At 43.0% G+C, this 16749-nt stretch overlaps 1 protein-coding gene across 1 annotated transcript in view; it reads left to right on the top strand.

Annotated features, from left to right (window-relative positions):
- MSN (moesin) overlaps positions 1-16749 on the top strand; it is a 75096-nt gene that overhangs the window by 41510 nt on the left and 16837 nt on the right. Inside the window, exon 2 of the mRNA XM_084639560.1 lies at positions 1144-1227. Within this exon, the coding sequence (XP_084495686.1) occupies positions 1144-1227 (84 nt within the window). The remainder of the gene's footprint in view (positions 1-1143; positions 1228-16749) is intronic.

Here is a 16749-nt window from a genome sequence, read left to right as displayed (position 1 = left end):
AGAATACTAGAACACAGTTTGTTCTAAAAGTACCCTCCCCACCCAGCTAAAAATACTTGAAGCACAATGTACATAGGTCTTAGAGGTTTTTTCCCTTCTATATAAACGGATAGATATGCAAACAGAAATGGGTTCTCAAACAACTTGTCTCCCCCTCCCCTTTTTTTTTCTTTGCTACTGAAAGTCCTAACATTAGCTTCACTGACATTCTTGTAACGCATCCTGTCCATTTTCAAGCAGGAATTTTTTTCCCCACTCAAATCTACAAGGAGAAATCTCCTTTTAACAAAGGAAAATGCAGCTCTGCACTGAATTAGTTTCTTGATGGATGTTCCAGAGAGGTCTGAATGGAATCGCAGCTCAGTCATACAGTAGTATTCAAAGAGAAACCCTTCCCACCTTAGGCTGTGGCTACACTAGAGCTTACAGCCCTGCAGCTGCATAATATAACTGCTCTAAGCCAATGGGAGAGAGCTTCCCCCATTGGCTTAACTACTCTAGCCCTCTGAGCTGTAATAGCTGTGTTGGCGGGAGAAGCTCTCCCACTGACATAGCGATATGTACATGGTGCTTAGGTTGGCATAACTTATGCCGTTTTGGGGGTGGCTCTTTCACACCCTTGAGTGACTTAACTTTATCCTGCAGTAAGGGCTAGTGTAGACCTAGCCTTAAGTGCGTAGAGCAAGGGTAGGCAACCTCTGGCATGCATGCCAGCAGTTTCAAGTGCTTTCCCTTCTTAAATATGATGGAAGTTGTTGGCATGTCCTCTGTAGAGCACTAACTTTTATATGTGTTTACAAGCTATAATATGCCATTTTACACATGTACATTTTTAGATTGGATTAACTTTGTTAGAAGGGATGTAAACCTTCCTGTTTCATCGCTGAGATGAACCATTCACTGACTTGGGTGGGGCAAGAGGGAGGAGGTTAAGAAGAAACTCCCCATATGGGCTGTCTGCCCACTTAAGGGTTTCTTGCACCTTTATCCAAAGACTCCAGCACTGGCTGTTGTAGACTGGGGGTGGGACTAGATAAATGGACCACTGGTCTGATGTAGTATGACAGTTCCTATGTTCCCTGTAATACTATCACACAATTAGGAACACCCATTGTAACCACTTTTTTTTTCTTCATTTTCTAGATCAGTGTGCGAGTTACCACCATGGATGCTGAGCTGGAGTTTGCCATCCAGCCCAACACCACAGGGAAGCAGCTCTTTGATCAGGTAAGGTGACACAACTGCGGAAAACATGCCCTTAATACTGACTTTGCTAGCTCCCCACCCCTTCATAACTATCCTCACCCCTTAGCACACACTCACCACTTACTTACTCTTTTGAGGCCTTTAAAAGAGAATCTAGCATCAAGAAACTGCATGTTTTCACCCCCACCTCATTATTTGTATATTTTAACTCTGAGAGTGCCAGGAGCTATATCTGCCCCCATAGTGCTTCCACTCTTGGGCAAACTGCATACCAAGAGGAGGGGAGAGGCTAAAATACACCATTTATTCTTAAAAATATTAACTGTCCTGAATCACCTCTCTCCCTACCATCATTAGTTAGCTTATTGTAGGTGTGTTGGTAGGAATAGCCCCTGGGAGGCATTTGAAAGAGTGAGAGTTGTGCCTTTTCAAAATAAAAACTCCTCTTTGTACAAGTTTCAGCAAATGAGTTTAGTGAAATGATGTGCACTATACTGTGCGCCAGACTTTGACAAGGAGGTTCTTACTACTGTAAGTCACTTCCTAGATTCAGCGGTCTTTATCTTGGTGGACTCGCTTTCCTCTGCATTCTATGCTTATTGGCAGGGTGGATTTACCCCTCCTTCCTCCCCTCTCAGCTCAGGCTAAACAGAAGCAGGGAGACATACGCAGCCCAAACGTGAAGCTGTGAAGCCATGGACATTATCAATCACAGCTGTTGAGAAACTGACAGACTCCATTACACATCTCAACTGTAATCCCAGAGGCCTTATCCAGGCTACTGCCCAGCTGCTCAGAGCATCTGTTCAGCCTGTGGAGAGTGATGCAATCATGTCTTGTAGACAGTGGGGACTTTGTCGAGCTGCCGTTGGGGGAGGTGGCATGCAGTAGAGGTGGAGGGAGGAAGAGATCCCAGGCACTGGCTGCTTGCAGAAGATTCTGTGAACAAGAAGTCTTATTTTCATTTTCTTTAACTTCTTTTGCCTGGTGATTCCTTCATGTGTGTTAACATGGGTGTGGTTCACAAGAAACCCTAGACATTCTGGGGCCAGCCTTTGCACCGCATCTGGGCTAGTGAGGAGAAAAAAATAAATTATGGCTACTTTCCCCATAAAGCTGACTACCTCATTTGGGACCAGAAAGCTTAATTTTGGACCGCAAGGTGACTTAAAGTTGTTTGTTCTTTTCAAACACTAGACTGTCTGAATGTTCAGATAGTAAATGTTCTCTCTTCTGATACTGCTTCACTGCAAAGCTGCAATATAGAGGAATAGGTTGACAGATTAGTATGCTGTTTTTTGTGATGGAGCAGTGCCTCAAGATATTCAGTGAGTAAACCAAAGTCTTGACTTACGGAGGGCTTGCATGGACTGTTAGCATGTTACTGAACAGCAGTAGCTCCAACACTTTTAGCCTTGTGAGCCACCTTTTAAATATAACGGTTTCATGGTCCATAGAAATGACATTGTTGAAACCCAAGCAGCATGAGTGTACACAAATAAGGATAGGGACACTGCACTGTTAACTTTATTCCATCATTCAGCAGTAGCCCTTGAGATGCCAGATGCAGAATGAATTAACAGCTTGATGTTCTCAAAGTGTTTTCCCTTGAAACTGTCATATTGTGTGTTTTTTGGGAGGGGGCATGGGGGGGTTCACCATGTCTCCTGTTCAAGGGTCAGGCTTTAATACTCCTAACCACACAGAGTAAGGTGCTACTCAGCAAGCACACCACTAACTTCAGTGGATGTTCTTGCAGCTGTAACCCCTAACCAATGAGAATAGAGGGTTCCAAATCTTCTCCATGTGGGTCTGCAATTTTGATGGCTTTGCGCTCCCAGGGCGGCAGAACTTTTCCACAAAGCACGCACTGATGCTGAATTTAGTCTTTACCATGAATAAGTCTGTATTTGAAAAGCATATATCTTTCTAATTTTTAATCATTGATAACATTCTTTTGTCCTTCATAGCCCAGAGGGAAAGTGGTATCGATTGGCTTTTGAGAATTTTGGCCAATGTAGCTTGTTTTTGGGCACTGGCTTTTTTAATGTTACCTGGGTCCACAAATATTTTGACACCTGGAATGGTCTGGCACACATTCATTCAAAGGTACTGAGCGTCCACAGCTGACATGTTAATGCTATGCCATGCTAGGTGCTCCTGAAAATTGGGCCATTTTTGGTAGGTGCCTAAAACCATGAGTTAAATCTAGATGGCCAACATTTTCAAAAGTGACTACTACTTTTGAGCAGAATTCAGTTTTTGTCAAGACTGAAGCATTTTTCTGCTTGCCTCTGTTACTTCCCTTTTTTGTTTCTGATTTTCTCTCCATTCCCTGAACTATTAAAGGGCCTACTTCCCTCCCTCCCTCCCTCCCCCAAAGTCTAAAAGATTGATGCATAGTTGAGTCAAGATACCAGCTCTTCAAGGATTAGAAGGCTGAATCTTAAAACTGTGTAGAAGCTGCACTAGTGGGTTAAACTTTTAAAATCTTAATGGAAGAATTTCAAAGAAAGAGTGGTAATTTGACCCACAAGGAGAGGGAAATACACTGGCATATGACTAAGGGTTTCCACAATACATCAGAGCCAGGATACAGAACAGTTCCTCTGCTACTTTTCCTCCTGTTCTCATTTTTCAATTATCTGCATTATCATTATAGCTGTCAGATATAGATATACTAGATTTGTTAAAGGAGAGAAATTGCACTAGATGGTGGTGTGTGTCCATCCACTTTGTGGCTTGACAAGGGCAAAGAAGATTCTTGAAGGCTTCCCAGTAGGCCATATCTGGTTAATACATAATATGTGGACAGTTGAGTGATCTTGCCATCTAGAAGCTTGTCTGATTTGTCTCCTGCTGCTCACTCCCTAGGGAGTATGTGAAAGTGGTGTATGTAGTCCTTGACGGCTGTGCATGTCCGCCTCACTCTGGTGACTGTGTGGCAGTTCTAGGAATATGGTCCTAGGGATGAGGAACAGTGAGGGGGCTAGAAAGAATGCCGTTTAGCCAAAGGACTCCAGAACAATAGGGATTTCAAATGGAAACTCTTGGGTTGGGAAGATGAAGGTTCTACCAAGGAAAAGTGAGCGATCTAGAAACACTCGGAAGAGTGAGATGGGAAGTAGGCATTGCATTTATGGGTATCAAGGTTTCCCTCCAGCAGCTCAGCCTACTGCAGACAGAACCTCAGGAGGGGTGAGGAACTTTAGAATCTACTGCTATGTCAGTGCATTGATAAAGAATCTAATCTGTCCTCTAATGCTGCCCTGGCATTCAAAAACTCTCTCTGGACAATTGCAGAAGGGGGAAGTTTGATTGCAAAGGAAATATCCCATTCAGCTTCAGTAACAATAGGAAACGTACTGCTCCTGTTCTGAAATAAGACTGATTATTCCGTATTTATTTTTGTTTCTTGACCAAATGTTCTAGCCTGGAAAGACTGCCCTGGTTGAAAATGATTTACTTTGTCAGAGGTTTGCACACAGTCCGGGGAGGCTAGAGGGAGGAAAAGATTCTGTTCTAGCACCCCTATGCCCAGTTTCATCTGCATGGGGAACCAAATGATAAATGTCAGAACCTCAGTGTGGCTGCTTTACTGGTCACTTGCCCTAATGTTGGGTCAGGGTTTTGTTGAATGTACAGTATAACACTTTGGGAATGAAGGTTGTTTGTAACTCTGAAATGTTCATAACTGAACAAAATGTTGGTTCTTTCAAAAGTTTACAACTGAACATTGACTTAATACAGCTTTGAAACTTTAGAAGAATAATATTTCCCTTAATATTTTTTAGTAGTTTAACACAGGACTGTACTATATTTGCTGCTGCCTGATTGTTCAGGTTCCAAATGAGGTGTGTGGTTGACTGGTCAGTTCGTAACTCTGAGGGTCTACCATATTTAAGATGGCTCAGAGAACCACTTTTTATGAAAAGTACCATCAGGCATTATAACCCAAACATGGCAAATGAGTTCAGGGCTATATTGGAATATTATAACTGTTGCTCAGAATATAACCGTGTAAAATAGTGAGTTGATAAGTATAACCAGAAAGGCCAAAGAGCTTGGATGCAGCTGCTGATGTAGAGAATTTTAACGATGTGCATGGAACAAGTTTCATGATGGATGTTCAATTGGGGAATTTTTGTAAACTACATACTGGAGTTCTATCAAATGATCTAACCTGGCAGGGGATGGTGAAGGGAGAGGCATGAAATGGGTGGAGGGCTGTCCTCTCGTGGTATTTTGCTCAGTTATTAATACTACTTGTGCCCTCATTCAATGGACTGCAGCCAAATTATCCCTGCATGTCTGATTTTGGTTAGCTCTGGTTGGAATCCTTCTTGTGCTTCCACACTTCCACATCAAGTTCAAATACCTCTGCCTACTATAGTTCTGCACTGCTGGGCTCTGCTGTCATCCTCTTTCACCACCACTTGTGCAGTACTTTGCCAATCACCTTGCCTCTCTGATCCCTTTGTCTTTGTACCTGATGTATTTCTCCCCCCCCAACCCAAAAAAAAAAAGCCTTTACGTCTGCTCTCTATCCTCTGCGCCTGATCTAATGCACTTGCATAAAGAATGAGGTGGTTTTTCCTAAAAGTTCACTTCTTGTAGCTAACCATTCTCTCCTGTTCTTGTCTAGCGGTTCTAGGTTTTTTTGTTGTAGACCTGTGCCAAGCCACAACTGCATATTTAAGTAACTTAGAGTCATTTCTCCACCCTGTCTGCATGCTGCCTAATTTGTACTGTAGATGATAGGGGGCATATCTTGTATCTTATGTGTAAAATGACACACATGGTGCAGTGCAGAACTGCATTTCTTGCCACAGTTACTACTAATGGACATTTTGGACTGCACATTCAGCTGCAACTCTTGCTTTGCCATTACGTGGGCCTTGAGGCTTCCTTTTGGCTTTGCCTGTGAATAGAAGGCTCATCCTGCTTTGCCTCTTGTCAGAGATTTTTGGTACAATGGGTAAGACCCATTGGAACCGATGGAACCAGGTTACAGTGCTCTGGCTTTGGTTAATTACTTCTAGGCTTATAGCTGTACTAGCTGCTTTAAGTTACGGCATGCTCTTAAGACAAAATTGGGTCAGCAGTCACTTCTGCATGGCTCCTGGCAGCCACATCTGTTTCAGCACCTTGTTGAGAAACACTTTTTTTTTTTTTTGCCTGAACTGATATAGCCAGCCTGCAGTTTGTTTGTGAAGCGGTGTATGGATCATCATCTCCTGACGTCAGGCCTAATCTTGATGCTCCCTGGAGCCATGACAAGGACGGGGGGTAACTTTCTGCTCTGTTCCAAACAGACTCCTAGCACTGGCATTCCCTTTTTTTTTTTTTCATTTGAGAGTAAATGAGACTTTGAGGGTAGGAATTGAGCTCTTCTCATATCTTACTAAACTTAGCAAAACTAGTATCCAGCTTGTGGTCAAACCTTCTGATACACAACCATAATGGATATGAACATATTGTAGTGTGTGCAGCTGACTTCATTCAACCACATTCAAGAGCAGCCTGTGTATAGCTGGCCCTGCATTATGTATATTTGACCTGCCAGTGAGTTCATTGGACCTCTTCTCTTTCTAGCTACCATACTCACCGTATCTAAAAGTGCAGCAAAAAATTGTTATCTTGTATTCATTTTAAATCACTTCAAATATGAATTGACGCTAATTCTGACAGTTCCCATGACTTTCATCTGATTAAACAGTGCTTCACTAGAGCAGGGTGTAGTGTGTGGTTGGCTGCAGAGATGGTTTCACAGCCGTTTATTTTTAAGTGCTGACATTTGTTAAACTCCCCCTCCTTTTTCTATTCAACTTCTCTTAAATGTTCAGTAGTAAACTAGGTGGCTTTCTCCATAACTGAGCAGCCCAAGACTGTAAAGGCTACTCTCCTGCTTGCCTCTTTCTGTAATGGGGAGACTAGTTTCTAAGCTGTTATTTCTATAACCAACTACTTTGATTAATGTATTGATCCACCCAAGGGATGCATGAGTCCTTCTGCCTTGCCTGTCTCTAAGAGCTGCAGATGGGCTTTATTGCAGCCTTTTGTACATCTCTAATATCTGGCGCTTTTTTTTCTGGGTGCATGGGCAATTCTATGCCTGACTTAAGTATAGAACTAGGAAAATTACATACATGCACGAACAGACAATTTTCAGTTGCAAATGGTCAGCTAGGGGTTCATATAACCATTTGTATAAACCAGTCCTAGTTACTGATGTTGTTCCATAGGGTCTCAGTATTGTGTGAGTTTTTTCCTAATTATTCAGCTGCTCTAGATGCCTCTGAATGTCAACACTTTTTTCAGCGGACTAGTGAACCTGTAACACTCTACAGAGAATTGATGGGAGGCTCTTCTAGCATTATGGATTAAATGAGTTACTTAGGGCTCATCTACACTGGCAACACTAAAAGCGCTGCCACAGTAGCACTTTAACGTGGCTTGTGTGGTTGCAGCAGAGTGCTGGGGGAGAGCTCTCCCAGCGCTCTTAAAAACCCACTTCCACAACTCGCACAGCTCCCAGTGCTGGGGCCCTGTCTACACTGGCGCTTTACAGCGCTGAAACTTGCTGCCCTCGGAGGGTGTTTTTTCACACCCCTGAGCAAGAAAGTTGCAGCACTGTTAATTGCCAGTGTAGACACTCTCTTAGTTATGGAGCTACAGGTCAATCAAGGGGCTCTGCTGCCCTCACTCTGCTTAGCCCCTTGCCTGGTTCTTCCTTCACTGCTGCTGGAGTGGTCTGTAAAGCACCTGTGAAATGGCAACTTCCCTGGTTTGTGGATTAGTGTGAAGACTGCAACATCAACACCAGTTTATTTCCCCCTCCCCCCCTCATAGCATGTGGATTAAAGAGTAAAATATAGCATGGCTTGAGACACTTAATATGTAACTGTTACATTGTGGGTGTCTGCCCTCTTAATACTGCTCCATATGGTGCAGAACATTGCTTTTATTTTAAATTAACTATAGATGGGGGTAAATGATTATCTCTGATAGACAAACTGCAAATTCAGTAAGTAACTTGTTCCTTTAAACTGCTTTGGAGTCCTACCCCAATCCCTTCCCATTCTCCCTCCCTCTTAAATGTTTCCTCTGACGCCCTCTTCCTACCATAGATGCCACCAGCTACATTTTGTTTTACCTCCTTCAACTACTATGTGGCTACAGAGAGGAAGCAGTAGTTCACTTGGTTGGTTGTGTCTGAGGATCTCTTCCTGGTACAGCTGGGTTATTTTTTTTCTTTTGAGTGTGTGGTGCACAGGCTGGACTTCTCTAACTAGAATTTAAATCCAGATAGTCTTGTTCAAAGAAATCTGTGTTTAGGCTGGTGGAATTTTTGTTTTACTACCTACAGAACTAGTAATAAGAGACCATTAAGTGGAAGCAGCTTGAAATAAAAAATCACACAAATTCAGTCTTTTGCATGCCTTGACTTTGTACAACACTATACAACCAAATCTCAAAACAGACCTGTAGAATCCCTTTCCACTTCCCCCAGCCCTACTCTGCCACAGACTTTTTTTTCCCCTCCAACCCACGGAGCAGCTCTACTTTTGACCTGTTCAGCACCGAGTAATCACTCTCTGATCCTGTTTAGTCTACTTCTATCTCCTCTGGACGTACAGCCCACATCACACTTCTTTTGTAAAAGCGCTGGCAGTGACTCCCTAGCCAGCCTCTGCAGTTTCTGGAACTACTTGTTGGAGACAGCATCCATCAGCTACTGGTGAACACTTAAAGTGGCAACTGATGCCTCCAGGCAAAGGATCAGCCCTGCATTACAGATAGGAAGTTGGGAATTGTAGCCAGTAACCAGTGTGGAAATATTTAAAAATTGACTCACTTCCTAATTGAACATGGTGTGGCAGTTTAGGACCACACCCCTCCCTCTGCTTTGAGCAGAAACCTTTAAGTCTAGAAAATCAGTTTGATTCCCCAAAATCTTATGTCTGGCTTTGTATCCACATGCGCCCTCTACCTATTCACCACAGTCAAACCCTCTGCATCTATTGTACCCCAATAACACTTCTGATTTATTAGGTCAGACCACAACATTCCTCTCCCATATTGTAAACACAGCTCTATAAATCTTCTGCTTGATAGTAAGAAACGCTGACGGTTCTTCCATGTACCTCCCAGAAAAATTTATCTTGATCCATCCTTGATCTGGCTGGACAGTCCAGCTTACTACATCTACCCTTTGAAGTTTAGAACAGCCCTAATACCACCACATCATATTTTATTGTGTTCCATATTTTCTGGAGAAGACATGGGACTCCTAGACCATTGTACAGTATCTGCCATATGAAGTGAAGAAAGTAGGTATTGCCATAACTACATGCCATAGTGAGTGGGAATGTGGGGTCATAATTACATGATATGTAAAGTGAGGGTAAAACACCATCAAAACAGAAGATGCCAGACTTGTGAGCATTTTAAATCTTCTGTGCACAGGTGTATGACTACAGAAAATGTAATGAATCAAGTCCCTAGTTCGGGAACCTAGGCATCGCTAAGTTTGGATACTCATAAACTCAAAATTTTTTGACTTTAGAATTATTTTTCACATCTCAGTGTTCTAATTTTTCTTGAATCTGCAAACATAACTCATTAAATTTTTCATTTGAGGATTTTTTTTACACATTTGTCAAGTCAAATGGTAACATCCCTGTTTATTTGGAGCTACTTATCCAGTAGGTATGTGCCTAAAGGACAGCTGTCTTAACTAGCATATCTTGAGCTTCAGCTTGCTCATACGGTACAACTTCCACAAACTTACCCCTGTGGAATCCTTAAACGCAGCCAGTTCAGCACCAAATTTAATGGTTTGAGGTCCAAGTTTTAATGGTTCAAGTCTGCATGTAATTCCAAAACCAACCACCGAACTTTAAAGTAAACAAAGGTTGTAGGACTTTTATTTAAAAAAATAAATAAATAAAATAAAATTCAAGTTTCTTAGCAAAGCCAGGTGATTTATGGCATACTTCAGAAAGAGAAAATATTTTTTGAGGAAAATACATTGAGGAGATGAAAACTTGGCTTGTAACGGAAAGCTATAACTCTAAGGAGTTGAAGCTGAAATGTCCGCTTCTCCCTTGTAGCCCAGTGACCACATCTTATTCAGAGTGCTCACTGTCCTTGATGCCCAGCAATGAGCAGATGCTAGCACACGCTCAAATGTGGAGCCTATCAAGATCCATCTCAATGGGGAAAGAGCCCGTAATGTACTGGATCCTCAGCAGGCTGGTGTTGAGTTGACTCCTGGATCCTAGAGCAATGAAGTAATGCTTAAGAACGGCTATACTGGGTCAGACCAAAGGTCCATCCAGCCTAGTATCTTGTCTTCTGACAGTGGCCAATGCCAAGTGTCCCAGGGGGAATGAACAGAACAGGTAATCAAGTGTGTCCCATTTGCACCTTCTGGCAAACAAAGGCTTGGGACACCATCCCTGCCCATCCTAGCTAATAGCCATTGTTGGACTTATCCTCCATGAATTTTATCTAGTTCTTTTGTGATCCCTGTTATAGTCTTGGCTTTCTCAACATCCTCTGGCAAGGAGTTCCACAAGTTGACTGTGCTTTGTCTGGAAAAAATACTTCCTTCTGTTTTTAAACCTGTTGCCTATTAATTTCATTTGGTGACCCCCAGTTCTTGTTATGGAAAGGAGTAAATAAGGAAATGTTATTTACTTTCTCCATACCCGTCATGATTTTATAGACCTCTATCGTATCCCCCCTCTTAGTTGTTTTTTCCAATCTGAAAAGTCCCAGTCTTTTAATCTCCCCATATGGCAGCCATTCCATACCCCTAATTTTTGTTGCCCTTTTTTCTGAACCTTTTCCAATTCACAGTATTCAAGATGTGGGCATACTATGGATTTATATAGAGGCAATATATTTTCTATCTTATTATCTATCCCTTAATTTCCCAACATTCTGTTTGCTTTTTTGACTGAGGCTGCAGATTGGAGTGGATGTTTTCAGAGAACTATCCCTAATAACCAAGATCTTGAGTGGTAACAGCTAATTTAGACCCATCATTTTATATGTATAGTTGAGATTTTCCAATGTGCATTACTCTGCTTCTAAGCCACCTTGCTGACAAACCAGGACTTTAAATAGAAGTAGGAAGAGTCTAGTCTATTTTATTAAATTATTTATATTTATTTTTTTCGATTTCTTCATGGTTGCTATTAAGGAGCAATGGTTTTAGCCACAACAGTTTAGCCAAGTATGAGTAAACAAACCTCCCTAGGGGTACATAGAAAAAACCACTTCGCCCAATCAAGCGGTTTATGGAATACCTTTTTTGCAGGCTTTCATACTGCACACAAAGTAAACTGTGAGATGCTAATGGAGGTGCACTCAGCAGTAGCAAGTATCCTCTGAAATATTTCCTTGAAATATTAGCAGCATTTTAAAGGGCTGGTAGAGTGGTTAATGCATTAGCTTCCTAGACTGAAGTTAGCAATGCCTTTTGGCATTCCCATAAGGGAAAGATGGGATTCCATGGACACTGTTCATCAGGTCTTCTCTTCTCTCTCCTTCTCCTCCTCCAACCCCCCCCCCCCCGAGGAATGCATCTCCTTTCTGCAGCTAAGGGTGGTTGTGGCTGTCGTGGTGTTGAAATGTTTCTGGAAATGTGGTTTTGCCATTTTTACTTCAGGAGCCAACTTTATGCAGAATGAAACTTGTTTCCAAAGGGTGACTGGAGCCAGGAATTGTTTTCTTAGAGGGAAGCTTTGTAGCTAATCTTGCTCAAACCAGAAAATGAGATTATTCATTTTTCCCTCTCAAATTGTTCTTGGAGCATGTTATCTTGGCTGTAGATTTGGGCCAAGAGAATGAAGTTAGACTAGTGCCAAGCAACATGTATATCTTGCACAAAACCCTTTCTAAAACCTATACTATGGCAATTCAGAACCTTGGGTGGAGTACTTTCTTTTTTCCAGGGATGGGGAGGAGGGCTTATTAGGTGTCTTCTCAGTGGTCCATGTCTGTCTTGGTAAAGGAAAGCTGTACCCTTTTTAGTGGTATTTGAAGGTTCCCTCCTAGAGTAGTGGCTCGTGGGCTGCCTAATTTATATATAATTATGCTTTACTTCTATATGATTCTGCCTCATTCTGTATTCTCCTAGAACTCCTCGTGCTGTTTTCAGACTTAAAAATTGAGTCTTAAAGCATGTGGACATAAATGCAGGATCTGTTTTTGGGGGGACGCACACACATTAGATGTAATTTTTTTTTTTGTCATCAGGCTGCTTTGTCTGATACTTAAGTAGCTATGCTTCAGGACTCTGTAAAATTAAATGGGTCTACATTTTAAATCAAACTGGAGGAATAAAACCAGTACAGTGTTACCTTTTTTTGTTTTTAAAAGCAATAAACTATTCTGAAGATTGCCTTCACAACCAGGAATTCATTGCTAAATTTTTAAGTTTAGATTTGACAGGAAGATGGGTTCTGTAGTTACAGAACCCTGGAAAACCAAGTAGTTACTGGCACAGAGTAAAAGTTTAACATGACTTTTGAGAGCATTAAACAAATCTTCTCACCATGCTGCTGCTCCTGGATGTGGTATGTTGGGGGGGGGTGTGTGTGTGTGTGTGTGTGTACTACTGTGAAGCTAGAATACCAGGGCAAAGGCTACAGTGAAACTAGCCAACTTCATGCGTTTGGTAAGCATTTTCTGTTCCCTTTTCACAGCATATGAAACGATGATAAACATGAAATCCTTTTTTTCTACATCCAAAGCTTTTTCAGTGAATTAAGTTTCACTATTGCCAAATCCAAACATTTAGTCTTGGGTCTGGCCCTCAGAAATCATGAGATTGGAGGGAAAAATTGGGGTTCTTGATTTGCTTTCTGGAATCTGACCCTTTAGGATTTCTTTTCTTCTTGCTCTGCATTTCTGAGGGCTGAAACTTTGTTTTTAAATGAGTGGGGTTTGTCGTCATCCTGTGACTCAGAGCTTGGGCTTTAAAAAACAAAACAAAACAAAAAAAACCCACCATGTTGAGAGACTTGCAATAAAATTGAGTTAGTAACAGTGAAGCTTAAAGGGAAGTGCAGATCTGGTTTATGTTGATCCTTGCTTCCAGGACTTAAATTCTCAGATTCTATCCCAGAGCCCCTGCACCTCTCTGTCCCTCCTCCATTCAGGGCTCCAGGTTTCAGCTGCAGGGTGTGTTGTCGGGGTCTTTGGGGCTTTCAGCCCCACAAGGAAGCCCCAGCAGCCACCCTCTTAGGGGGTTGAAAATACTCACTGGAGCTCTGCTCTGGATGGCTCCAGCTGAATTTAAGCCCTGCTTGTTTATCATATGATTTCTGGAAGCTTGGCAGGGTTCCCCCATTCCTCTTCCTGGCCACATACTGTGCATTGACCCCCCCCAACCAGAAGTCCAACCAAGCCTTCTTGACTTGGGAGCTCTAGTAGAAACTACCTGAGACAAGCTACCTCTGACAAGACTTCAGTGTCTCCCATTTCTGGTCTCTTAGACTGGAGAGCTAGAAATCTGCTATTCTTTCAAGAAATCTTACTCTCTTGGAAGAGCCTTCAGGTTCTGGGTTTGGAGGGGGGAGGCTCAGGGTTGGGGCAGGAGGTTGGGGTGCATGAGGAGGTCAAGGTTCTGGGGTGAGGCCAGGAAGGGGGGTTCTGGTTTGGGGGCTGGGGCATAGACTTACCTATGGCAGCTCCTGGTCAGCAGTGCAGAGGCAGGAGTGGCCAGCAGCAGTCCAGCTCCTAGGCAGAGGCATGTAAGCAGCTCCTGGCAAATGGGAGTGTGGAGCTGGTGCTCAGGGTGGGGGCAGCACATGGAGCCCCATGGCCTCCCTGCCTAGAAGCTGGACCCGTTGCTGGCTGCTTCCAGGGCACAGTGCTATGTCGGAACAGGTAGGCACTAGCTTGCCTTAGCTGGGCAGCACCGCCGACCGGACTTCTAACGTCCCAGTTGGCGGTGCTCACCAGAGCCGCTAGGGTCCCTGGTTGCTGAGCAAGGTGACCCGGTGCCTTACATGGTGTGACCCGGTACTGGGTCACGACCCGAATGTTGAAAAACACTGCCCTAGAAAACTTTTTATTGCTAGTGCTAATACAGATTCACTCAAAGAATGAGTGCGAAGATACCTAGTGTGATTATTTCAATATAAGGTGGGAAAAGGCTTGATACGACTCCAGTCTGGGATTTACTTGTGGCATCCAGAGTTCCACTTGATGAACTGTACCTGAGCTGGGGTCTTAAATATATATATTAATTGGCTATGAAACCATAATTGGAATCTTGAGGATTGCCTGAACTCTCCGTACACTGCTTTCCACCATCCTATAGGCAGATCAAAAACATGAAATCTATGAATAAATTCCTTGTATTATACTCCAGAGTTCTGTTAGTCCGCCTGACTTAATATTCTGCCTGGCGAGGAGGAAAGATAGTGTTCTTTTGTTCAACTTACAAAGTAAGGCTATAAATATACAAGTAATCTTGTAATACTGCATACAGTCAGCTGTCTTTAAAATTCATTGTTCCTCATCCTCAAAACAGCCCTATGCATCTTGTCCCTTTGCACCCTCCATTGCTGCTCACTGCCAAGAATTGTGTGTGAGGCTCCACAGGCAAACAGTTCAACAAATCTGCAAATGCTGCATACCCCTTTAACAAAAGTAGTTAGTAATCAGGCTGCTAGCTGCCAGGCAGATTCCTAGCAGCTGTAGAAATCAGTTTCTACCTTGATGTTTTTCCTTTGCAAAATGGAACAAAAAATATTTTTTTTAATGCAGTGGGGAGTTACTTGCCTTTGCATTTGATAGAGGCTACCAGCATGCACATCCAGTTGGAAAACTCTTTCAGATATGAATGACTACGTACAGCCTGCGCACAGACCTGCTTTAGCAAGCCAGAACATGCTTGGCTTTACAGCTCATGTAATTCATAGCACTAATTATGTGGTTCTGTGCAGCATAGTGTCAGTATAACTTTGCAGAAAAGTTATATTTTGGGCAGGGAGGGAGGGAATAAGATTTATAAAGATACTGAGTTTGCATAGCTGGCTTTCCTTTTTGTCCCATCTGTTGCTGTTGCTATTACAGTGCAGACTTCTCCACTGTGGAATAAAAGTCCTTTTGTGCTATGGCCTCAGTGTGATGCCGTTCGGTTCCTTTTTGGCAGTTCAGCATGCTGAACTCCCAGGCTTAAGCTGTCAGCAAATGAAACTGCGGCAAGCGGACACATGCAGCAGTGGGGGTGAGCCACCATCCTATTCAAATGTTAATGATGCCTGAGAACAGAGCTCTCATTTTAACTGTGTTCCAGACCCATTCCTTCCCCTGCCCCACACACTTACAAGCTGTATAGTGGCCTGCAGTATTAAATGCACTTCAGAAGGTCTGTTTAGCAACATGTATTCCATTGCCTGTCTCAAACATTTGCTTATGTTCCTATGACCCACTGTCCCTAGGAGTCTACTCCAAACCATTGGACCAATCCCTCGACTCTTAAGCAAGTAGTGCTTACTTGGACAAATCCCACTGAAGTCAGAGGGACTGGTGCATAGGGGAGGATTTCAGGGTGGGACCCATATAGAGGCTATATTGGCATAATTATGCTGGCATAACCCCACAGTGTAGACACAGCCTACACTGACTGAAGGGATTTTCCTTCTGTGTTGGAACACCATCCACCTAAACAATGGTAGCAAGGGTGACAGACACATTCTTCCAGCTTTTATACTGGAGGCACTAGGTCAGAATAGCTGTGTGTTGGTCAGGAGTATAGGTTTTTCACATCTCTGATATAGTTGTCTTAATTGTAGACCAAGTCTGATAAATACTTACAGCAAAAGTGAGAGGTTTACAGGTAAGTAGCAAAGCAGTAAGTGACCCAGCATTGTTCTCAGATCCAGCATTTCTTCTGCTCTTACAAGCAGGCCGTAAAACCAGTAATACAAATCTCCGGGTATGCTGCACCACTAGAGTAATAAAAACCGGATGGAGCAGAGGGCTTCCTGGAGATTAAAAGAGGAAGTGATTTGAGATGGGGAGATCATGTCAGCACTGCTCCTCCCCAACAGATGAGGCATCAGGCCCAGGGAGGCAAGCAGGCAGTCTCAGGGAAGTGAGTAAATCTGAAGTCTGACAGGTAGGCTGGAGTGAGTGCCACAGTCTTGAGACACTTGGCTGCAGTGTTGTTGGGGGGTCATAATTTTATAAAATTAGTTTGAAAGACAGGTGGGTAAAGTCAGCTGGCTAAGAAGCTAGTGAAGATGATGGGGAGAGTGGGACATGTCTGTCTGTCTGGTTTTCCTGAAGTGTAGAGTACAGATTGGAAGCCAGATGACGAAGTTTCAGGAAGGTTGCCTGTAGGGGAATTTTTAGCCCATAACATGTCTCTGGCTTATCAAAAAGTTCAGTTCTGTTGGTTTGTTCAGTCACAAATAACCCCCACCCCCTGACAGGAAATAGCATTACCACAGTAGTTTTCCACCTTTGGCAGGCTTCTAACACTGAATGCTACAATAGCTTTGTGAAGCCTTC

This window comes from Lepidochelys olivacea (assembly GCF_965140295.1).
Source record: "Lepidochelys olivacea isolate rLepOli2 genome assembly, chromosome: 9".
Taxonomy (NCBI): Eukaryota; Metazoa; Chordata; order Testudines; family Cheloniidae; genus Lepidochelys; species Lepidochelys olivacea.
Note: the sequence above shows the minus strand (reverse complement) of the source record. Positions and strands in the feature narration are given on the sequence as shown.